General features: G+C 36.7%; 1 protein-coding gene across 2 annotated transcripts in view; it reads right to left on the reverse strand.

The window, feature by feature from the left end:
- Epha3 (EPH receptor A3) overlaps positions 1-25,312 on the reverse strand; it is a 350,488-nt gene that overhangs the window by 115,467 nt on the left and 209,709 nt on the right. For both annotated transcript variants that reach the window (XM_055593082.1, XM_055593075.1), the window contains exons 4-5: positions 2,849-3,004; positions 1,787-2,122 (exon numbers count right to left, since the gene is read on the reverse strand). In XM_055593082.1, coding sequence (XP_055449057.1) covers positions 1,787-2,122; positions 2,849-3,004 — 492 coding nt within the window. The remainder of the gene's footprint in view (positions 1-1,786; positions 2,123-2,848; positions 3,005-25,312) is intronic.

The raw sequence follows: 25,312 nt of genomic DNA on the forward strand, positions 1-25,312 counted from the left end.
CCTCTGCCCCCATAGCATGCAAAATGAATCAGACACCATGGAATGGGTTTGTCATTTCTGTTTTCCACTGAGGTCAAATCTCTGTCTGCACTCTAAAGAAACAGGAGTGGGCTTAGGAAGAATCACAGATAATGCCTGTTGGATCTCTGCCTTGTGCTATGATTTGTAACTGGCAGTGGGGATGGCAAGTACAAACTCATATATTTTTCAAGGTCTTGGCCACAATCTCATATATTTTAAAAGGTCTTGGCCTTTCTCTGGATGCCTTGTTACCTCTCCTCTCTTTCTGTATATATTCAGAACTACTAATTTTCTGATTAATGTATTACCATCTGATTAATGTATTGCCAGGAAGCCAGAGGGAAATGATAAGATAGGATATAAGGAGCTCTTGCTTGTTTTCAAATGTTTTTGTTTGACTTAGGAGATAATTAGAGCACAGATTGATGTTCCTGTTTAAAGGTAGTAAATCAACCACAAATAGAAGATTTGAGTAAATCATTACCACATCATTATAACTTTAGGATTCTCATGTTCACCGGATAGGAGAAACCATAGCCAACTAATATATAATGAGAATTATTCATCTTTCATATAAAGACAGTTAAATAAGCTGAAGTTCCACATTTTAAGTTGAATAGTTATAAATATTAAATATCATTAAATGCTGTAAAGTAAATGCCTGCTCTGGTAGGGATATGATCTAGCATTAAGAGGAACAAAGCATGTTTCTTAAGAAAGATTAAAGTAATAGTGGACAAACACCCCCGTAAAGTCACATATTTTCCACAGATGATGTTTATGCAGCGCCATGTGAGAATATTAAAGAAAACTATGTTTTCATCAAGGTGAGAGATTAGAAACAAAGTTGGGGGAAAACAAAACCTAGGGTTGAGAACTGGAAAGGCACATGTTTGAATATACACCCTGAAAGGAGCAATATTCACCGTCCTGTCGGGGACTGGATACTCCTCAAGGGAATAGGATTATAGTCATCAAATGGTGATGTTTTTCTTCTTGATAACTGAGTTTTGGGAAAATGAAGGTGGACCTGACCTACTTAGTTTACGTATAATTTTGTGTAGTTGAGGACTAACCTTTTCAGTTGCATTTCTAGTCTAACTTGCCAAGTTAGAAAAAAATCCAGAAATAAAGCTAAGAGAAAAAGGTTTTCCTTTAGCTCACAATACTAGGTGATAGTATATTATTTGGGGGAAGTCACATGTGCCAGGAAATTTAAAAGCAAGTCATTGTCACCCATAGTCAAGCTCAGGGAGAAACAAAGACATACTTGGTAAGTTGCTAGCTTGCTTGTATTCAGCTCAATTTCCCCACTCTTAAAGAACAACAACAAAACAAACAAAACAAAACAAAAACTATGGCACTTAGGGACTCCTCATATTAAATAAGTGAGTGACTATGTATGAATCCAATTTAAGCAATATAAAACTACATATAGCTTTCAAGTGCCTATCCAACCTTTGCAAACCTCTAATGCCTGATAGGTTCTTCAGGTTTAAACATGTTTCAAGGAACCCCTTACCCTCAGGGTCCCAACTAAACACCAGCAGATTTAAAACGGTTTTGAAATCACCTTGCAAACATGGTTTATTCTGATTCAGAGAATTAAATTGAATTACCACAATTGTGTAAACATGAGATCAGGAAAGTAATTTAGGGTTTCCTTTCCATCTCCCATGCAAACATGTTCTCCCTGTTTTTTCTGTTCACACCAGGCTTGCTTGGACATGGTAGCTGAAGTCCTAAGCTGCCAAGGTGTACTCACCAGCTTGATTGGTTGTGATGCTCACTGCAGCAAACTGTCTCGGTGTCGAGCTCAGCTCTGACACCCCATTAATGGCATCGATCTCAAAAGTGTAGTTAGTGTGTGCCAGGAGGTCTGTCACTGTCACCGTGGTGTTGGTCAGTCCGAGCTGCCGAGGGAGGAAGCGGACGTGGGGGCTGCAAGGCTCGCACTGCCTGACATTCCACCCACATTTTTTACATATGATGTTGAAGGTAATATCCTTCCGGCCCCCTGTGTCCAGGGGCCAGCTCCAGTCCAGGATAACTGAGGTCTCATTTATGTTAGAGATAACATTTCTTGGTGGGGAAGGAGGTCCTGCAAAGTAGGAAAAAAGATTCCACAAGGATAAATGAGCATCACTTCTGGTTTCTACTACAGGGGAAATAAGAAATTTATAAATGAATTGGAGAGGTAAATAACCATCCTGTCTTTATTATCTACTCTTATTCATCCTCAGAGGATCCGTGAGATTATAGGCACATGGATTCAAGAAGAGAAACCTCCCCAAGCTATGAACCGGGAGTTTCCATTCATGATTAAGAATCTATTCACAATGCCCAACAAAGAAATTTACTACTAAATTCAATACCCTGGTGAATAGTTATGAAAACTTTAGTATTATGTTTGTAAATCTTAGTCCCCCCATCCTTTTATTTACCATGACCTATGACCAAGAGATAGCAAAAGATAATAAAAAATCTCCAAACCTAAACTCCCCATCTGTAACCTCTCCTGCCTTGACAAATATATTGTGAGATTCTGAAGTCAGATCCAGAATTTCCTTTTCTTTATAGGGGTTGCACTGCAGGAAGTGCTTTAAAAACTCATTCATTTTGTGTGATAAATGTTGCATTTGTGATGAGTCAAGCATGGAGAAGGAAGCAGAGAGTTTTCAGATTGCATATGCAAAATGGAAAGATATGGGTGAATGGTACACACACACAGACACACACCTCAAAAACAAATATCACAGCCACAGGAAGATAAAACAAAACAAAACAAACAAAACATGAAGGCATGGGTTGCAGCAGAACTACTCACGGGTACAAGCCATGGATGGAGGGTCTTTGTCTGCCCGGAAATAATTATTCTCACACCTGCAGTTCATTGAACCTTCTTCTTGTGTTGAGCTGCGTGGTGGGCACTTGGCACACTTGGCAATACCATCTGAAGCCTTGTAGAAGCCTGGTCGACAAGCTGCAAACAAAATGGCTCTTTTAAAACTTCAGCCATTGTATTGTATCTTGAAATGTGTAAAACAGATTGCTGGATGTCAGAACATGAATTCTTACAAGTAAAAGCAATTTGTCTCCTCACATAGTTCACAGAAGTAAGTAATGTGTCTAGTGTGATTTTCCCTGTATTCATTTGAATTTGATTTGCACCAAATGCCAACAGAAATAAACTAAAAAAAAAAAAAAAAGCCACAAAATTTAAATTATTTTGGCACTGAAGTATGGTGAATTTTTCAACTGCTCTCTTCACAGCTTTCCTTGGCATTGGACAATTTGTGGTGAGAATAAAGCAAAACTATGTCATGATGTAGTCGTTCTGATTCTAAAACATGATGCAGTGTGTGTCCTATCTGCGTTGTAGTTACCACTGAATGGCATGATGACTTGTTTTCACATTTTTATCTGAATATAACTTTGTCTTGAATACTGTAAAAGACTGAAGGGGGAAATCCACAGTGCACTGTGTATTTTAAGATTGTTGAGAGGATTTTCATGAGCTATTATTATTATTATTATTATTATTATTATTATTATTTTAATTTTGATAATGTTTTTTTAACTTATAGGGCAAAGGTATACCAACAAGATTTAAGTATGCTTTATTATCTCTGTCTGAAGCACAGTGTACTTTTCTTGTTTGTACTGTGGTAGGTATAAATTGCTACTATGTAAAAGTACCTTGCAATCTCAAAATCTGTTATATTCAATAAACCTGCAACCTACAATCTGTATGCAGAGTTTGTACAGTCATAGTTAAATAATACTAGCTGATGAAAAAAAAATAACTACTCACATGTTCACTGTAAGAAACATTTGGCAACTAACTAATTTTACTGAGGAGACCTGATAGGCATGAAGGTAAACTTATCCCCAATTTTAATCACAACAAGAGGGCCCTTGAAGGGCAAGGTCAGGTACACCTTTAATCTCTGAACTTGGGAGATACATGAGGGTGGATTTCTGTGAGTTCCATGCAGGCCAACGCTACAAAGGGAGACCCTGTCTCCAAATGTCGAAAGGAAGGAAGGAAGGAAGGAAGGAAGGAAGGAAGGAAGGAAGGAAGGAAGGAAGGAAGGAAGGAAGGAAGGGAGGGAGGGAGGGAGGAAGAGAAGAAGGGAGGGAGGAAGGAAGGAAGAAAATAAAATAAAAGGGCTCTTGAAATGTTAAGTGAGCTCTAGACTTACACAGATGGAGTGAAATGTGAGATACATCATGAAAGTTGAGTAGAAGTGGCCCTTAAGAGTTAATTAAATCAACAATAGGTCAATATGTAAGGGCAAGTATTATTAAGTGACATAAGGCCAGTATTGTAGAATATTTACTCCATACCAAAACCCTTCATCTTGCTTGCTAATAGAGTTCTGATTTTGTCTAGAGTTGTACCATGACAAATGGTGCAGTACTATTTTATGTCAAGTAAGAACCAGTGACAAAAATAAAACCAAAAATTGTGAGCAAAACAGTAGAATTAACCAGATGGATGAAAACAACTGTCTGCTTTCTCCATTGTACATGATTCTAACCCTCACTGTGAGAGCATTCTGCCTGTAACTACAGTAGTGTACAGAGAACTGGAGTCTAAGAAAATCAGGATGTGTATGGTAGACTCAATGATTCAGCCAGTGTATGTCTCAGACTTTCTTCAATGTAGTAAGATCATGGTTTGCATTAATGTAAAATAACCAGAGCCTTGGTGGAGGTGTAGTGATCCATGCATGACGTCTGAGGACAGACTTTCAGAAGTAAGCCCTGCATAGCTGAGGACAGATTCTCCATAGCCTGGCACCTCAGAGCTGGCGTGGCTGATGCCTCTACCTACCAGTATATATTTATTTATACCTGAGGCTCAACTCTACAGTAGGTTGTTAACTCTTATGTTAATTTTATAGAGATCCTTATTCCTTTTGAATGGCAACCATATGCTCAACTCAGTGGAATCTTACAACAGCTAAGATAGTCAGCATATCTATGAATCTGCTCATTTTTTATCCTGGATTATTCAAACAAAAGAGGACATGGGGAGGGCATGTGGCGGAAGAAGAGGAGAAGGGGAAGCATTAATGTACCCTAGATTAGAAAAATCTGAAATAGTCCAGAAAGATGAAAAAAGTTTAAAAAAATTAAGAAAGTTGGATTTTTAATCTGCTTTGTATTTTTCCCTTGGTTTTGAGACAGTCTTGTTGTCTCATGCTGGCTTGACTGGCAATCACTGTGGATCCCAGAATGGCTTAGGGCACCTGACAACACACTTCACTCTTCTGTAATGTTTTGGGTTTCTGATAATACTATCATACCCAACTTATTTTTCTTCCTTAAATTTTATAGAAATAAATCATTAAAAGTAAATTAATCACTGAAATATAATTTTTATATAAAATTTAAACCGTGTATATCCATTTTAGAAAAATCATCATCTAACTTTACCTTTTAAAATATAAGGGTTTTTTTTTTCCTAAATTCATTTTTTGTCATCTGATACAAATAAGAAACCGTTTTAGAAAAAAAAAAGTAATGTTGTTGTCTACATGTCTGCCTCAAAGTTTTTTTTTTAATTTTTATATTTAATACTGACATTGGGAAGTGAGAAAATACATTATTTTATTGGAAGAATAAATAGACTGTCAATTTTTTAAAACATAGTGGAAACAAAAATGGTGGTTCATACTCTCAGTTCCAGACTTTAGTAGTTAAACATGGAGAATAGCCATAAATGCTATACCAACTTTGGCTATAGATTGAGGCCTGTAGAAGAATTTTAATCCAGCAACACGGCTGCTCTGGCAAGGGATTATATCCAAAGATCTAAATCTTTTTGATCTGGCTGGAATATAAACACTCTCTTAGTACACACCTTTAATCCCAAACAATGGTGTCTAATTGATGGACTGACAAAGCGACAAATCAGAGAAAGATTTGACAGAATGAGTCAGAGATAAGATATGCCCAGCTCTCATGAGTACAGACAAGAATGAGACGCTATTTGAGAGCAGTGCAGAGAGGGAGAATGAGTTCAGCTTGATGAGTATCAGCTGTAAGTTGAGATCTGCAGTTGAGTTGAGGTCATACAGTTCCATTGAATTCTGTTCAGTTCATGGAGCAGAGCAATTCTGTCAAAAGCCGAGAGAAATTGGAGGGGAGTTTGAGTCAGCACTGATGAGCTGAAGTAGCCATCCAGAGATCAGAAAGAGCTAGAATGGGTGAGCTTATTCACCAGTAAGTCTCAAAGGCTAAAAACATTCTAGTCCTAGGTTAGCAGACAGAGGCTGGAAGCCGGAGCCTTTAAGGTCTGGGCTTGTTGTATGGAGACTAGAGGCTGCCAGGCCTAGACTAAGGATGGGTAGAACAGAGATAGGAAAGCTATGGGCTCAGCCCAAGCCATGTGTTCCTAATTCTTGGGTATAGCTCTTATCTCATCCCATCATCTGAGAAAATAAAAACAACATTGACAGATGCCTGCCTCAAAACAAATAAATAAGCAAAAACAAAATATTAGGGTAGCATGCTGAACTTGACTATATATATATATATATATATATATATATATATATATATATATATAATAAATTCTGCTTTTCTCATTGCATGTCACCATAATTTCTCTGACTCATCCACTGAAGTTAGGGAATATATTTGGAAATAAAAATTGAGAATAATTTTTCACTAATAAAATAATTGTTCTGGAGAAAACAATAAATGTATAATTGAAGGTCTATCTATCTATCTATCCCCAGCTTATTTAACTCTCTATGCATCTATCTAGCATCTATCTATATTAACAAAGATAGCATCGAAGGTCTATCTATTTAAATAGCCCCAACTATTTAACTATCTAAATATGTATCTATCTAGCATCTATCTATCACTTTATCCTCCTTTATCCTAATAATAAATCATCTCCCTCCCTAGTCAGAAATTAATTTGTGCTAAAGCACCTATCTATCTATTGTGGATTTTTCATTCTTCAGAAGAAAATCTTATAAAATTATTGAACAGTTTACATTAAAATGCATTACATCTGCTTCTTTTCCTTCAATGTAAAATTGGTGCTATAACAATTTACATATTCCTCTCATGCAAATATATTTTATATACTAAAAAAATAGCACTTAGATATAACCTAGAACTTCTGCTCGGATGTGGCCCGTGGTAGCTTAGTAACCAAGTAGTTTTCCAAAGTAAGGGGAACACGGACTATTTCTAACAGGATCTCAAGGGCAGGCTGTTTGACACCCCCCCCCCGGGGGAGGAGCAGTCTGTTAGGCCACAGAGGAGGACTTTGCAGCCCTGAAGATACCTGATAAAACAGGGTCAGATGAAAGGGGAGGAGGTCCTCCCCTATCAGTGGACTTGGAAAGGGGCAGGGAGGAGACCAGGGAGGGAGTGTGGGGTTGGGGAGGGAATGAGGGAGCGGGATACAGCTGGGACACAGAGTTAACAAAATGTAACTAAAAAGAAAAATAAAATAAAAAAAATGTAACTAAAAAGAAAAAATTTAAAAAAATGAAAAAAAAAATAGCACTTAGATAAGAAAAACCATTTTCAAGTAAAATTAGAAATTGGGTGTGTTAATGTGCATCCTCATGTCTATCCTCCTGCCAAACACTCCTGATTGGTAGAAATACTGGTGTGTGCTATCTTCTCTGGTTTCATCCTGTTTTTGAAGTTGCCAAACATCCTCTCTGAGCTTCCAGTAAGACAGTACTAGAGAGCAAATACAACACATGCTTCAAAAGACATGTACATTGCAACAATGTTTTTCTAAAATGTTTTAAAATTGTAATTGTGTCTGTATGTATGCTTGTTTCTTTCTGTGTGTTTATGCCACGTATGTGTGGGCACCAGATCCCCAGGAGCTGAAGGCAATTGTGACACTATAAATATAGATACTGACAACTGATCTCATGACTCCTGGAAAAGTTGTAAGTCTTGAAATAACTCTCCAGAGCAGTATCTAGTTTTAAAATAAAAATCTCAGCTATAAAGTCAACAATTACTGTGACACACTCAACCTGCAAAATCAGTATGCAAAACAATATAAACATTTAAAACCTGCTGTTCAGTTAAAGAGTTATAATTTATAATTTCCTTTAGATAATCTGGTAGTAAAATATTCTCAATCAAATGCTGATAAAACTATTCATTGATTTAAAATCTAATATTTTAAAACCAAAGGGCAAATAAACAGATTCAAATATCTTAAGTGGTAGAAAATGTCTTAAATTACACACCCCCCCTTTTTTTTCCTTGTTCGTTTGTTTTCTTGGTTATATGGTGCTTGCTTATATGGTGTTTTCTCTAATGTTCAAACAAGATACTTTAAAACTAGTTATGAATAGGGACTCTAATCTTTAATTTTTAAATGGATAAATGATGGGAAGATATTGTACATATTTAAATTAATAATCATTCATTAACTAAGAGAAAGGCACCCCCCTAGGTTGCTGCATATCATTGTCACTTTTCTACAGATCACACTTTTTTATATCTTCTTTGTTGCTGATTGATGTGGGACAGCCCAGCCCACTGTGGGTGGTATCATCCTTGGCAGGGGGGGGGTCTAAGCTATATAAAAAGGCAGGCTAAGTAAGTCATGAAAACCAGATAGTAAGCAGCTTTTCTCTGCGGTTCCTGCTTCTCCTCTGATCCAGCTTAAGTTCCTGCCCTAGCTTCCATAAGTAATAGCCTATGATCAGGAAGCACGTTACAAATATACCCTTTTCTTCCCTAAGTTTCTTTTGATCATGTTCTTTATCACAGCAGCAGAAAGCAAGCAAGGACGAGGCCCCTGCAAAATATTACTCAACAAATACAACAAATAGGAATAAAATTAACAGAAAGAAATAAAAAACCATTTTAATCTGTAATAGGAGAATTAGAAATATCTCGGGAACTTCAAATTCTATAGGTGAAAGCAAAATTATTAAATAGGAATTAAACACTCTGGGCCCAGAGAGTTTTAAAATTGCACCCTGCTAGCTCCAGATGACAGAATGAAGAAGAAAAGGAAATATTGCAGGCACAACACAGGTAGTGAGTAATAATTACAGAAGCATTTCTAGATACATCTTTGGCCTCCTTCCCAAAACACACAGCACACTTTTCCTCCAGGTTATAATTGATGGTTTTGAGCTCTGCTGATACACAGAGTGGGTCAGGTTACCATAGTGAAAGAAAAACAAATGCCCTTAGTAAACCATGGTGGCTACTGTTGAAAGAAAGTAGACAGTCTTTGGCTACAAAGTGAATTTTGTCTCCAATTGACAAATGTGGCTGACTTTTAGAAGAAACATGGTTCTAATTAAGGGTTAAAAGGCTCATTTCAATTTGAATTAACTTTAAATTATAAAACAAAGCTGTTGGTAAATAGTGCTCTTTCAGTATTCAGACTTGAGCTGCTACACACAAGCCTACACTACCAATTCCCTGTTTTAAACACAATCTAATGGCCTGAAACACCACCGACTAAACAGATGATTTCCTGGGCTTACAAATCCAAGCCTGGCAGGGGCTAATTCTCAGTACAAGGTCAAAGCAACTGTTTATTCTCCAAATGAGCTGGACTCCCCAATCTTACAGGAACTCCATTCTTTGTCATCTGAATAGAGGTACCATGCTTGGTGGCAAGACTGGGACATTTCCATGCACTGGGAGTGGCTCTGTTCAGTCATTTAACTGCCTTCAAATTATAGCACTGACAACATGATCAACTGTTTCCTTCTTGGGCTACTTCCTCTCTTCAAAATAAATGAATAATGAAATAAAGAGCCTAAGGCGAAATTCAGAATCCATAACAATATGGTATGGCTCAAAGATGGCTTGGCAACAAGACTTTATTGTGCTTGCTGTAGTCCTATCAGATTAAGCAGGAGGCATGCCAGTAACATTGAAAAATGCCAGTGTGCTTTCACCATGGAGAATGCTAAGCGGGCCTGGTTCGGAGCATATGTTCTGCTACCTTTTCTCTGCTTTACTTTCTAGGAAGAACTGTCTGTCTTAAGATGGAATAAGATCCATTAATAGAAATGTATATATAGAGAGATGAAGAGAGAGAGAATATGATTTTTATGACATTTTCGTACCATGAATGTCAAAATATACAAGACACCCAAACACATCCAAGACCTAAGCAATCTACTTCTGAAGCTTTTGGCAAAGAGTTAGAAGTTGTCTTGAAACTCTAATAGGATTAAAATGTCTAGAGACTCTCCTGAAGAGGAACTGGGAAGAGCTAAATTGTGTTTGCTCCTAAACACTCTCTTCTCTGGATGAGAATGTCCCATCCATCATGGGAATCATGAGCAAAGAATGAGAACCTGCTACCAATCTCACATTTATCTTTATAATTAAAAACATAGATTTAAAGTAGTTAATAAATATTGAAACATACCATGTGTCAAGTGTCTGAAATTAGTAGTTCAAAATATTGGGTTAAACTTCTAGATGAGTAATTTCCAAAAAAGCTAATGTATATGATTGCAAAAAGATACTTTAGACAGTTTGGTCTAAAGTATCTTGTCTACATAAAGACATGATAATATTGATAAATTAGAAATTTACAGGATTCCTTAAATTTTGTAAGTAGTTAAATAAATAAAATTATATTAATAAATTTTAATGAGTACATAGTCCTAATTTTTGTGTTTTTTTATAACATTTACGTTTTATATGGAATTATGTTTGTGTTATTGTTAGATTAAAAACAGTTTAAAATGGGGGCTGGAGAGATTGCTCAGTGGTTAAGAGCTCCAGTTGCTCTCCAGAGGACCTGGGTTCAATTTCAGGCACCCATACCTTTAAAAATGCAGGTTAAAATAATGCATCATGTTCGCTTATGTTTTCTCAGTTTTTAATAATTCACCAAATATGATGAATGTTCTCACTTATCTAAGAAATTTACAAATCTTAGAAGTGAAATAAGTGGACACATAAGATGAAGGCACATAACCAGTAAACGTGTGTGTGTTCTATGTGTATGTATGTGCATATGTACATATGTGTGTGTGTTATTTTAATATTGGGTACAAGTCACGTCAAGGCAATGTGTGTAAGGATGCATACTGCATGTGGGGCCGAAGTCTCAACATCCATCTCTCTTTTGCAGTCTGTTTACATTCACAGTCGGAGGCACAAACATACACTCCTCACAGCTTTTATTAGCACTTGTTTCTTTTGCACTGTATTATTTCTTAGTCGTCCTACTTATGCATATTTCTCTAAAAAAGTACCACATGACTGAGCACGATGGTTAACCAAAAAATTTTTAACCTGCTAATGTGAATTTCGCACTTCTGGTCTCAAATGATTACCTCTCCTCTTAAACACATCTTTCAAAAATAGCTTATTATTTTTTAAATATAGAATTCAAGTGAAAAATCTAAGAAATTTGCCAAATGTAGGGGGAAAACACACAAAATGTTGAATACTGCAAGATGAAGCTGGAATATTTGTGGGCTTATTGACAGTGATAATCATCCGTTATCTACAGTGGGTGACGTTGGAGATAAAGTATCATCATTGTATTTTAACAGAAACCACTGCATGTGCCTTTATTGTTTACATGAATTAACTTTAAAAATTTTGACTTATATTTAGAGGAAATATCTTCAGTTTTCAAATTTACACTGTAACCATTCATATAACACTATAAAGTTTACATTACATTTTTATTTTTTACTTTAGTAAAATGACTGAAATAATATTAAGACTTGAAAACCAAAGATTTAAAAATAAACCTATCATGTTTAATTTATACATTCTTTACCTTATGTAATAGAGTATTAACAGTTAGATTAGATTACCATTAAACTGCATTAAAATATTTGTTTTAGAAATTTTTATGGCTGAGCCACATGGTAAAATAAGGTAATTGTTTCACTGTTACAATTAAATGACACTGAAGAGTGTTTCTTAATATGCTTTTATGCTTATGATAAGTACCTGGTCCAAGAGAGAAAGTATATTTTTACTTCAGACATCCTGAAATCATTCTCTAAACAGATAAGAATACATTTTATTAGGACAATTTCAAATATATATAAATGCCTAGGATATCATCCTAACATCTAGCTCAGCATGTCTTTCCAAATACTTTAGGCCTGGTGGAGGAGGAGTCACATGAGCAAGCTCATGGGAAACAAGAGGAACTGGAATATAATGGAAGAACACTGAGGAGGAGCAAGATCTGAGATCTTAATGCTGCCCTGGAATAATTGTTGTCAAAATATAAGGACTTCAAGCAAGTAAAGGACCTCTTATTTCTCAATCATATGTTTAAAAAGAATCTCTGAAGACTCTCTTTTATTTTGAATCTGTTAAAATGAAAATTCATAAATGTGAAGAATAGCTTGTTTTTATACAAAATTCAAGTTTACATTAAAAAGTTCAGTCTTTCTCAAGGTAAAATTTATTATTTACATAAAATGTTACTTTTTCAATAGAAAAATTTTGGCACAAACGTTTAAATTTACATGCAAAACCAAGTGTCCCCTTCCAATATCAATACTGTAATAGCATTTTATAATCAAGCTCTACAAAAGTACAGCATTATATTTAACAGTGATATGAAATAATCATAACCAAGTCTCCTTAAGGTAGGGGATTTCTTTCTATGCATACAAAGATTATTTCTTCATGACATAACTGGAACAACCTTTTGCATGTAAGATGCATTGCAATTAAAATGATAAGGACAGTCCACATATGTAAGGAGGAGAGACATGAAAGGTGAGAATGAAGAATGGAAGAAGCATGAGGAATTGTTGCAGAGATATTAAAATTCATTGCTTACACTCACCAAACCTGTTTCAATCTTGAGGTCCAAGTGACTGAGCTGTACTTGAACTTAGGTATGTGGGCCTATCAGATTTAAAGTTCCAGTTTATTCTTATAATTAAATTCAGATTAGAAGCTATTGTAGAATTAAAGACTCCAGAATGAACATAGTGCAAAAGAGATGGAAAGATGGTCCTGTCACTAAAATGTTTGCTGAATAAGAATGAGGATTTGAGTGAGTCCATGGGTCCAATATTAAAACCTGGATGAACTGGAGCACTTTCATTACACAAACATGAGGCTTGATGAAGTTCACCAAACAGACTAGTCAAATACATCAGTGAGCTACAGGTTCAGTATAAGATCTTGCTTTAAAAAGTAATATGATCATTTTAGTCAGGGTCCTACCTCTTGATTAGTTTCTTTTTTTTAATAATCTTTTATTTTTTTTTATTAATTACACTTTATTCATTTTGTATCCCCCCATGAGCCCCTCCCTCCTCCCCTGCCGATCCCACCCTCCCTCCCCTTTCTGCATGCATGCCACTCCCCAAGTCCACTGATAGGGGAGGTCCTCCTCTCCTTCTTTCTGATCTTAGTCTATCAGTTCTCATCAAAAGTGGCTGCATTGTCCTCTACTGTGGCCTGGTAAGGCTGCTCCCCCCTCAGGGGGAAGTGATCAACGAGCAGGCCAATCAGATTATGTCAGAGGCAGTCCCTCTTCCCATTACTATGGAACCCACTTGGACACTGAACTGCCATGGGCTACACCTGTGCAGGGGTTCCAGGTCATCTCCACAAATAGTCCTTGGTTGGAGTATGAGTCTCTGGGAAGTTCCCTGGATTAGTTTCTTTAGATGTACCGGTTTTAATAGGTTTATCCTATATTATGAATGAGTATATACCATGTGTGTCCTTTTGCTTCTGGGACAGCTCACTCAGGATGATCCTTTCCAGTTCCCACCATTTACCTGCAAATTTCATGATTTCCTTATTTTTCATTGCTGAGTAATAGTTCATTGTGTAGATGTACCACAATTTCTGTATCCATTCTTCAGTTGAGGGGCATCTGGGTTGTTTCCAGCTTCTGGTTATTACAAATAAAGCTGCTACAAGCATGGTTGAGCAAATGTCCTTATTGTGTACTTGAGCCTCTTTTGGATATATGCCTAGGAGTGGTATGGCTGGATTTTCTTTTATTAGTTACACTTTGTTCACTGTGTATCCCCCCATAAACCCATCCCTCCTCCCCTCCTAATCCCATCTTCCTTTCCCCTTCTTCATGCATACCCTCCCCAAGTCCACTGTTAGGAGAGGTCCCCTCTCCTTCCTTTTGATCTTAGTCTATCAAATTTCATCAGGTGTGGCTGCATTGTTATCTTCTGTGGCCTGGTAAGGCTGTTCCCCCCTCAGGGGAAGGTGATCAAAGAGCAGGCCAATCAGTTTATGTCAGAGGCAGTCCCTCTTCCCATTACTATGGAACCCACTTGGATACTGAACTGCCATGGGCTACATCTGTGCAGGGGTTCTAGGTTATCTCCATGCATGGTACTTAGTTGGAATATGAGTCTCTGGGAAGACCCCTGTGTTCAAATTTTCTGGTTCTGTTGCTCTCTTATCTTGAGGAAGCACTATTCCTATTAGTCTGAGAAAGCGCCAGATTGATTTCCATAGTGGTTGTATGAATTTACATTCCCACCAGCAGTGAAGGAGGGTTCCCCTCTCTCCACAACCTCTCCTGCATGTGTTGTCACTTGAGTATTTGATCTTGGCCATTCTGATGGGTGTAAGGCAAAGGCAAAGAGGATGGATGTCAGAAGAAGAAGAAAACAGGAAACCAGCTAGGAGCCTGCCACAGAAGGCCTCTGAAAGCCTCTGCCCTGCAGACTATCAAAGCAGACACTGAGACTTATGGTCAACTGTTGGGCAAAGTGCAGGGAATCTTATGAAGGAATTGGGAAATAGTAAGATCTGGAGAGGACAGGAACTCCACAAGGAGAGCAACAGAACCAGAAAATTTGAACACAGGGGCCTTCCCAGAGACTCATACTCCAACCAAGTACCATGCATGGAGATAACCTAGAACCCCTGCACAGATGTAGCCCATGGAAGTTCAGTGTCCTTCTCTCCCTTATCTCCTCCCTGCCCTTTTCCAAGTTCACTGCGTGGGGAGGACCTCCTCCCCTTTCATCTGACCCTGTTTTATCAGGTATATTCAGGACTGGCTGCAAAGTCCTCCTCTGTGGCTTAGCAGGACTGCTCCACCCTTGGGGGGGTAGGGAGGTCAAAGAACCTGACATTGAGTTCCTGTCAGAAATAGTCCCTGTTCCCCTTACTATCGGAAACCAATTGGTTACTGAGCTACCACGGGCTACATGCAAGCAGAGGTTCTAGGTTATATCTTCTTGAGTTCTTTATATATACTGGATATTAGCCCTCTGTCAGATATAGGGTTGGTGAAGATTTCCTGCACAAACATAGCATATGGCAGTTCAGCATCCAAGTGGTCTCCACAGTAATGGGGATAGGGACTGTTTCTGACATAAACTCAGTGTCTGGCTCTTTGATCACTTCCCCCCGAGAGGGGAGCAGCCTTACCAGGCCACAGAAGAAACCAAAGCAGCCACTCCTGATGAGACCTGATAGACTAGGATCAGAGGGAAGGGGAGAAAGATCTCCCTTCTCAGTAGACTGGGAGAGGAACACAGGTGGGAAAGAGGGAGGGTAGGGTTGGGAGGGAAGGAGGGAGGGAGGTACAGGGGAGATACAAAGTGAATAAACTGTAATTAATAAAGAATAAATTAAAAAAATTTAAAAAGTAACATGATCGAGGATGATATTCAATATCAATCTCTAGTTCCATTTGCAGATTCACACATGAGGATGTACACAGAAAACTTAGTGTCACTTTACATAAGAGATGAATGTAAAGATATTAGAATCTCCAAGGCACATAAGGAAGTTAATTATCTGGTTCTATCCCAGTAACGACTGGTTTTAGAATGGGCTTTACTTGCTCTTAAAAATCTTAAGCTGTAGACAAGTTAAATGGCTCCTATGGGGGGGGGGAAATAGCCGTGCTTATACATACTTTATTCCTAACTAAAGTTATTTTGGAGATGGATTATATCATGAGACCATCTCTTTGTTTATCATGGATTGAATGACCTACATTTTCTACATTAAAACAAGGAGCTTTGGTTGGAGTATTGTTCTCTGCCGGCTCCCCTGGGCCCAGGTTTTTTGGTGCTCTTGGTCTCCTTGTGAAGCTCCTGTCTCTTCCAGGTCTTCCCATCTCCCCATTCTTTGCACTCTGCTCAAAGTTTGACTTTGAGTCTCAGTATCTGCTTTAGTACTCTGATGGGTAGAGTCTTTTATAGGTCCCTATGTGGAAGGTTCCTGTCCTGTTCTGTCTTCTACTACTTCAGATGTCAATCCTGTTTACCCTTCTGAATGAGGATTAAGCTTCTTTAGGATTATAAATTTTAGAGTATTTATTCTATATTATATGGCTAATATCCACTTATAAATGAGTGTATACCATATGGGTCTTTTGATTCTGGGTTACCTCACTCGAGCTGATCTTTTCTAGTTCCCTCCATTTGCCTGAAAGTTTTCATGATTCCATGTTTTTAATTGCTGAGTAGTATTCCACTGTGCAAATGTACCACACTTTCTGTATCCATTCTTCCATAGAGGGACATCTAGGTTGTTTCCAGATTCTGATGATTATAAAGAAAGCTGCTATGAACATACTTGAGCAAATGTCTTTGTTGTATGATTGAGCATCTTTTGGATACATGTCCAAGAATGGTATAGCTGGATCTAGAGGTAGCACTATTCCTAATTTTCTGAGAAAGCACCAGATTGATTTCCAAAGTGGTTGTGCAAGGTTATACTCCCACCAATGGAAGAGAGTTTCCCTTTCTCCACAACCTCTCCAGTATGAATCATCCCTTGAGTTTTTAATCTTAGCCATTCTATTGGGCATGAGGTAAAATCTCAGCGTAGTTTTGATTAGCATTTATTGGATAATAAAGGATGTTAGAGTAGGCCAAAACCCCCTGCTCAGATGAATCCTACAGGCTGCTCAGTTTCCAAGTGGGTTCCCTAGTAAGGGGAGCAAGGGCTGTCTCTGATATGAACTCAGTGACCATCTCTTTGATCACCTCCCTGTGGGGGGGGGGGGTACAGTTTTGCCGGGCCACAGAGGAAGATGATGCAGCCAGTCCTGATGAGACATGATAGGCTAGGGTCAGATACAAGGGGAGGAGTACCTCCTCTATCAGTGAACTAGGGAAAGGGCAAAGGGGAACAATAAGAAAGTAAGGGTGGGACTGGGAGGAGATGAGGAAGTGGACTATAGCCAGAATAAAAAGTGAATAAATTGTAATAAATAAGGAAGGAAGGAAGAAAGAAAGAAAGAAAGAAAGAAAGAAAGAAAGAAAGAAAGAAAAGAAGGAAAGAAAGAACAAGGAGATTTAATTGTTCAGTGAGAAAACTTCATGAATTATTTCCAAACCAAAATTGAAATAATTAATAGAGGGAGTGAGAGAGATGATCAGAGAGCACTGACTATGTTTGCACAAGATCCTAGCACTCACAGCTATTCATAAATTCATTTCGCTTGGAGATGTTGATCTTTTAGTATCATTTTTTTTTTTTACTTTTTCCTTAGTCAATGTCATGTAATGGTTAACTATTTCATGTGTAAAATAATCATCTTATATTGAAAAATATGATAATCACGATAATCACTAATATAGTTACATGTATGTAAATTAAACAGCAATGTAGTTATGTGTCTACAAAAGACACATAAAGCTGTGTATGATGCTCAGCATTGTGTGGTTCTGAACATGGTAGCACATGCTTGTGACCCAGCACAATGGAATAAACACAGGTAGAGGCAAATTTCAAGCCATACTAACATGTTACATCAAATAAACAAACAAACAGACAAACAGAAACCAGAGCTTACTATGCCCAGTTTCAATGAACACTTTATAACACAACTCCTGGACTTCAGACTCAGAGAAGATCATGGAAGAAGGGTAGAAAGTTTGTAAAGGCTAGAGTAGCAGGAAATCTGCAGTGCAATTGTGTCTTCTAGAAATGACAGTGAAGAGACACAAATACTTCAAACTGTAACTGCCTATAAAAACTAGATAAAGGACAATACCAACAGACATGCTACCACAGAAGGAGGAAATCTTATGGGATTCCAATGCCAAGACACATGCTATAAAAATTAGCTTCTGTAAAACAAAACAAAACAAAACAAAAACAATAAACATTTTAAAGGAAGAATGGAATTCATTTTCATTTCTCAATCCCCATCATGTTCCTTATATCTAATTACTATGGTTGGCTAGCCACAGCCATCTAAAGAGAAAAAATATCTCTTTAAAATTTCAATCTCATGATAGAGATCAACCATAATGTTTCAAAATGGGATATGGTGAAGAAGATGAACAAATATTTTAAAAATATTTATGTGGTCTACTCATAGATAAATGTAAAAATATAAAATATAATTAACATATTCAATATAAATAATATATGCAACTGATAAATCATAAGTTAAATTATAAAATTTAAAATGAGTGAGTTTTCTAAAACATTTGTTTAAGAAAATCTTGCTGTCAAAGAAACATCTTCAAGGTAAAAACTATGAATTACATTTATTAAAACTACTTTCTATCAAAATGGGTATTTTAAGTTAGATTAAAATCAAAAAGTGAATTTTTACCCAAACAAAATTTATATTATGTCTACTATCTAATATTCAAATAAGGGCTGTAATTTTCCATAAAATGTACAAACTTAATTTTAGGCTGATTATTTGACTGCAAAGTGAGGGACAGGGAAGAATTGGTGAGAACATGAAAGAGAATGAAACCAATCAAGGGTATCACTGGGATAAAATGTGTGGGTGTCAAACTAATCTTGGGTGTCATGCAGGTCAATCAAGCCGTGAAACACTTAGAAAGTTACATGCTAAGGGATTGATTTTAATATATATTGAGTGTTGCCAGAAGTCACTGTAACTTCACCCATGAGATACATAGTAATCAGATCTATGCTTCAGAGTTCATTCTTGCAATGTAAGGAAAATGTATTGAACAGAGTTAGGAGGCAACAGAGAGAAATCTGTGGAAGCAATCAAAGCAAGCGCTGACGGGGCATCAGTGGAGAAAGTGGCATAAACACAGACCCGCAATCCATTGTGTTATTTTGCAGGTAGTATTAATGAGCATAGGAGACACGTACAGGGGATGCAGGACAGTGAGAGAAAGCTTAAGCTTTCTCGATGACGTGATGTGCATGTTAACTCGCCTGGTTGCAGAGGTTATTATATAATGTATGGACACGTGAGAACACTTGTGCACTTGCACATGCGCATACGCCCACAGGAGAAAATATGTATTTGCAGAAGTAATCATCATTCTCCATAGAGCTTTTATCTTAGAAAGAAGTTTAAATTACTAATGTGTTACAAAAAAAAAAAAAATGATGTATTTTGAAGAGTTCTCTGATTTATATCAGAACACAATGTAATTAAGCCAGAACATTTGATTTCTATTTTCAAATGCACCAGACATTTGGCTTTAAAAACAGAAAAACATGTTGCACATATTCTATTAAGGAATTATTGTTGTTTGCTAATGCATACATTTATGTGACACAGCTGGATAGAAATTACGAACAGATCTACACAATGTAACATACTATTAGACTAACAATTTATAGTGAATCTTAGTGCTGATAAACTACAAGAATATTTGATTTTGTTGGGTACATATTAACATTAATAGCATAAATTTGAACTACTTTAGTTTTAATCCTAACTCTGCCAGTTTCTATTATAAAACTGGATGAGTTACAAGGCAATCTAATCTTAGGTTTTTTGTCTATAAAATGGGAATAATTAAAATATGTTAATAGTGTTTTATGAATATTAGAGGATATGTCTTAAAATTTATGTACATTAGAATTTATTAGTGAATTTTTCACTCAAGTAATTATAGTTAGATAATATGCACAAATACTTGGAAGTATATGAAACAATTCAGTTTGTCAATATATTTGAGCTATATTAAACCACATTTACCTTTTCTTAGCTTCCTCCTTTTGAAGGTTTTTGTTCCTTGGAATTTGGTGCTACCATCATTCCCCATTGAAATAATGCCCTCAAACTATTTATAAAAATATAACACAAACATCTTCTCCCTTCCAAAAATAGCTACTGATAGATCACAAGCCTTTTGCTAAACCCAATACTTATCACTATTGAGATTTTCATAGATAACAGTATTTCTATGTATCTTGTCTCTAAATCCATATACACATCAGGATAAATTTTTCTGAATGCTAGTTTATGAAATGTCAGTTCATCTGGTTACACATAACTTGCTAATGACTTTTCTGTCTTCTGAAATCCTGGTGTTTACCTGTGGAAGGAGCAAAGCCGAGTGGGTCTGCTCTGGGCTAGCTGACATGATTACCCCTAACTAGCTCAAAGCCTTTGCATCTTTGTGGAGATTCACCTTGTCAACCCTTAATACAGCAAGATTGTTTTTCCTTTTATTTTCAAGGCTGCCATATCCACCAGCAAACACTTCCAAACTTGGCTACATTCCCTCCACATCTTGTCCTCACTTTCGGAAAGGAGCTATCCTTTATTGAATTTCAAAACACATATGACTTTATGATCTTTTACTTTTTTAAGTCTCATTTCTTAAGTACAGAGCTGTGGTTTAGGTGACAGTAATCCTCTCAGCTTTCTGCCACTTGCCCTAGTCTGCATCACGTTGGCACTAACCAAAGTCTCCTCAGTCTGATAGCTTTTTTTCTGACAGTTAATGAGAAGGAAACGGCTGCTGCTATTAGTCTAAATCCTAGGGGATAAATGTCTAGAGTATGGAAACCACATTCACATATGGCAATAATTGGCAAGCTCTTCTAGGTGATCATAGCATTGAGCCCAAAGCCCAATGGATGCTTGCATAATTCCTTGGTGCAAAATAGGAAGCTCTTTTGTACAGGGCAAGCATGTACATTTTTGTGCATTACTAGTTTTCTTTTTACCCCAGTGGACTTTAATGATGAAGCAGACTCATCTGAATAATACAGGTCAGAATTTATAGAATTCTAACAAAATTCTAGGCTTATGTTTAAAGCAGTTTTAACCACTAGAGATATAGTAGTCAGGCTTACTTTGTAGAACATGTGTGGAATTTAGGTGACCCTAAGACAATATGTTGTTATATCTGAGTGTCATAAGCCTAGGAGCAGCAGGCCAGATCCATAAATAACTTTCCATTAAGAAACTTAGCAGCATTCACAGATGGGTTTTAATTAAACAGCACTTCCTGTTCCTATGTGAAAAGTAGTACAGCATTCTACCTTACAAAGTTAATCACATACATGTAAGGTTTCAGTTTTCTGTATGTACATTTATTTATACTTTTAAAGCTGCTCCCGTGCCTATGCTAGTTTCTGAGGCTGCATTATTCTCCCTTCTGCTTCCCTCCAGTCTTGTTCTGCTTGCTCACTCTTGCTATTGAATTTAATGTCCCTTAGACTACAAGCAAGCAGGAAACAGTGAGAATATTTTGCCACTAAAGGACTGGCTCATATTTCAAGACAGTGCTGCCCTCTCACATTCCAGAACTGACTTCCTGACAAGATGTCTCTTAGTGCGAAGATTGTTCTGTCTTGAACGGTAGGCATAACTTCTTGACTCAGCTGCATGCTTTCCCATGGAAACAAGAACCTCCCCCCATCTCTCTCTGATAGCATGTTTAGCTGAGTACTGTTAACTGTGAAAGAATCCCTCCCATCTCAGAGCCAGAGGGTGAGGCAGCTAGAGCAAACAGCAGACCCTCCTTTTCACCCCACACACTGCTTATAGTGCTCAAACAACACAGAACTTCAAAAGCAGCTGACAAAAATCGTTCTTGGGTCAATTCATATGTAAAGTATGTTTTAAACAATATTTAAAACCACACGCTTTGTACGTAAAGAAATGGGGGAAGAGTGTCATTTGACAAGTAGTGAAATAAAAGCAATCAGGCATCTCCTCCTCCAATCAGAGTATCTCCCAATCTTCCCTTTATCAATTATTATAAGTATGAGATTGCACTTTGAGCAGTTATGGTGGTAGCAGACTTATTTTAGGGGTTCCTTTTTCATTTTAAATTACAGGCAGTTACAGCAACCTACCAAATAGTTACTCATATGTAAGAAAGGTCATTTTATCCATAATCCAAAGTGATTTTTTAGGACATTAGAAAAAAAAAAAAAAAAGAACTCCAAAAAGTTTTGTGGTGCTGTGTTTCTGGCTTCATTGATAGTATAATAAGCACTATTCTTTTTTTTCTGCTCTAGATACTAAGTAAATATTGTCTACTAATTAATCTTATATAAGAAGGCAAACTCTTGATATGCAGCCCTATAGCTTTAAAAATATAACGCCACACATGGTTGCTTTATTTTAAAACCTCACATCAAAGAATAAACAGACTTCCACCTCTGCTTAACATTTTTCTCACAGGATGAGAAGATGACCCAACTTGGTTCTGTGATTAAAGTGGAGAATATGTTTCCCCTCAAGCAAAGATAAGGCTGCCATAGTCACCTTTACTTCTTATTGCAAGTTTCTCTTTTATGAGTGCAAATTCTATTCCTTTGTGTCAACTCTAACTTGAAAATTAAACACCTTTTGGAGACTCCAGGGAATAGCATGAGATGAACACCATTTTGACCACAGCTGGAGTCCAGCCTGATGCTGCTGCATCAGCTGAAGTGCATGGCATGAGTGTTATGTGAAGATACTGGCAGGGAGTTGGTGCTTTCATCGGCTTTGCCTACTGTCTTACTACTTTTTCCTTAAATGTAGAAATGTATGCCTTTCTTCTAGCAATTACTAATGAGACTGGTTATTTATTTCTTAATAGAAGAAAGATCAAGATTATACATTTATTTTAATATCATAAATTTTCCTGTGTTCAGAGTTCTCACTATTTTGAACATATCATTTGCTTACATAGGTATAGTATAATCTGAGAAAATTGGAGTGTGAGTATAGATATATATTATCATTTATATAGTATCTCTATACTACATAATATTATTTTGTCAAAACAATCCTTGGCGTATTTTAAATTTATCTACCTAAGTACTTACAGACTGCAGATTGAAATTAAGTTGTTAAAACTTAAACTTAAAGGAAGGCTACTCAAGTCTTCACTTCTAAGGTGTGTGGCTGGTAATTTGTACTTCTGGGCACTTTAGCTAATCTGAAACCCTAGTTATCACATAAAAGTTAAATCTGCACACAAAGAGGTTGAGTCTTGTCAACCACTCCTCTCTTGAGTAGGGTTTTGATGGGTGCTGTCAAAGTGTTTAAGCTTCCTTTAAGTTTAACCCTTTTATGAAATCCTTTGTATTGTTACTACCATAAAACAAGTCATGAGCTGTGTATTATTCTGTATTAAACATATTAACAAAAAGTATTAGTAATAGTGGGTGAAACAGACTAATTCCTGTTCCTCCATACATATGGATACATTTACATTGCCTCGTGTACATGACACAATACTACCTTCCTCCTTGATCTCTGCTTCCCTCTGTCCTATAGTCTCGGTCATTCTTCCTAAAATTTCTTATTTTTTATAATACTACAACAAAGTAAAAAGAAAATTCAGACCATTTTCTATATTTTAGAAACTGGTAAAAGATCCAGTGGTACTATGAAAAAAAAAAGCAAGAAGTAATAAATGAAATCTATAGATGCTAGAGTCATCATTCTTTATCCAGTGAAATATTGGCCATTCCTCTGGCGAAGGCCAGCATACAACTCTGATTTTGGAAAATAGTCTCTGTGTAATTTACACTGTATACTTAATTGTGTCTAACATTACATCCAATAAAATAGAGATGCACTAGAATGTCTTTAACATTGTCTTGTGATTTGTATCTCTAACCACAGTGTACAGGTGGCACATTTTGTTGTTTGTTTTGTTTTGTTTTTACTTTGACACATTGTTAATTCTGCTTATCCTGTGAAAAATCACAATGCCATTTTTCTGAGGCCATTATATTTCTAGTTCTTGCTGTAAATAAGGACCATAAGAATAATCTGTCTGATGAAAACTGGCTTCATGCCTAATCATTTTTTTGCGTGTAGAATTTTGTAGACAATATGCTCATTGTATGAAAAAAATTGGAGGCCTTGATACAGGAAAGATTTCAATGAAAGTCAAAATGTACCAAATAAAAGTGGTTTGACAAGTTGTCTGAAAGACAATGTGACAATAAATCTACACAAATCATTGTAATATATACACTCTCAACAACAAAAAATTCAAATCAGTGCATGGAAGGTTGCTTAGAAAAGAAACTTCCTTGATAGCTGCTAATAATGATTAAGATAATACCTCAAATTGTTATCTCAGGAAGAGAGTACTAAATTTTCTTTTCACTATGGAAACCATGATTTCCCATCATCAACAGGAAGGCTTTATAGAGTACTGCTCCAAGTTACTGTAGTCTTTTATGACCAAGTCTGATTGTAAAATACGTTAGAAAAAATCAATAATAAAAATATTCATATGATCCAAGGTTCTCCCAAATTAAATCTGACTAGGTCATGGTAGTAGGCTGATGTCTGGAATGCAAGTAATATACTATATTATTGATGCATGTCAAATAACGGAAATTGTTACAAATTAATTCATCCTAACCTAATTAACCCCGTGTGCGATATTATATGCATTTCAGACAAGCCCTGTTTTGCTCTGGCCATAAAACTAGAAAAGACAATATTTCAACCCATAAAAATTGCCATTTAAGCCACTTAGAAACCTCAAAGAATATTGCTTATGAAAGAGAGAGGTAGAAGAATGCATTACCTCATCTGTTTGAGTGATTTTTGGTGTGATGTAAAAATGCTCTCTAACATTTTTAATTGTACAGATAATCTCAGGAAAATACCTAGTCTGGATTTTATATATCCAATGGATAGAATTTGTTAATACCAACACATTATACTTCTTAAATACAACACACACACACACACACACACACACACACACACGAGGGAAAGGGACAATCTTTATGGCCTTTGGTTTGTTAGTGCAAAAATGATTCTTTTATATCTAAGACACCTCAGACTTCTGACTTTTCAGGCTCATACATATCAGGCTGCTTTTATCACTGTGTATACAGCGATTAAGATTGGCCTTTGTGGAATCAGTAGGAAGGTTGTAAATTGCTTTTACAACATTTCACTATTTCTCATTATCTCTCTCTTTGCACATCTATTCCTCACACTCATTTTCCAATGACATTTAAACAAATCTAAGCTCTTCTTGTGCTCTAAATCTATGTAGGGTATGCTCCATGTTGATACTTGCCAGTTTTTCCTTCTTATGATATGGCAATGCTTGTGAACTCTACCTGCTGGTTTTCTTATCACTAACATAAGACATGG

The sequence above is a fragment of the Psammomys obesus genome, unplaced genomic scaffold, assembly GCF_907164565.1.
Source record: "Psammomys obesus unplaced genomic scaffold, mPsaObe1.curated_primary_1811, whole genome shotgun sequence".
NCBI classification, from domain to species: Eukaryota; Metazoa; Chordata; class Mammalia; order Rodentia; family Muridae; genus Psammomys; species Psammomys obesus.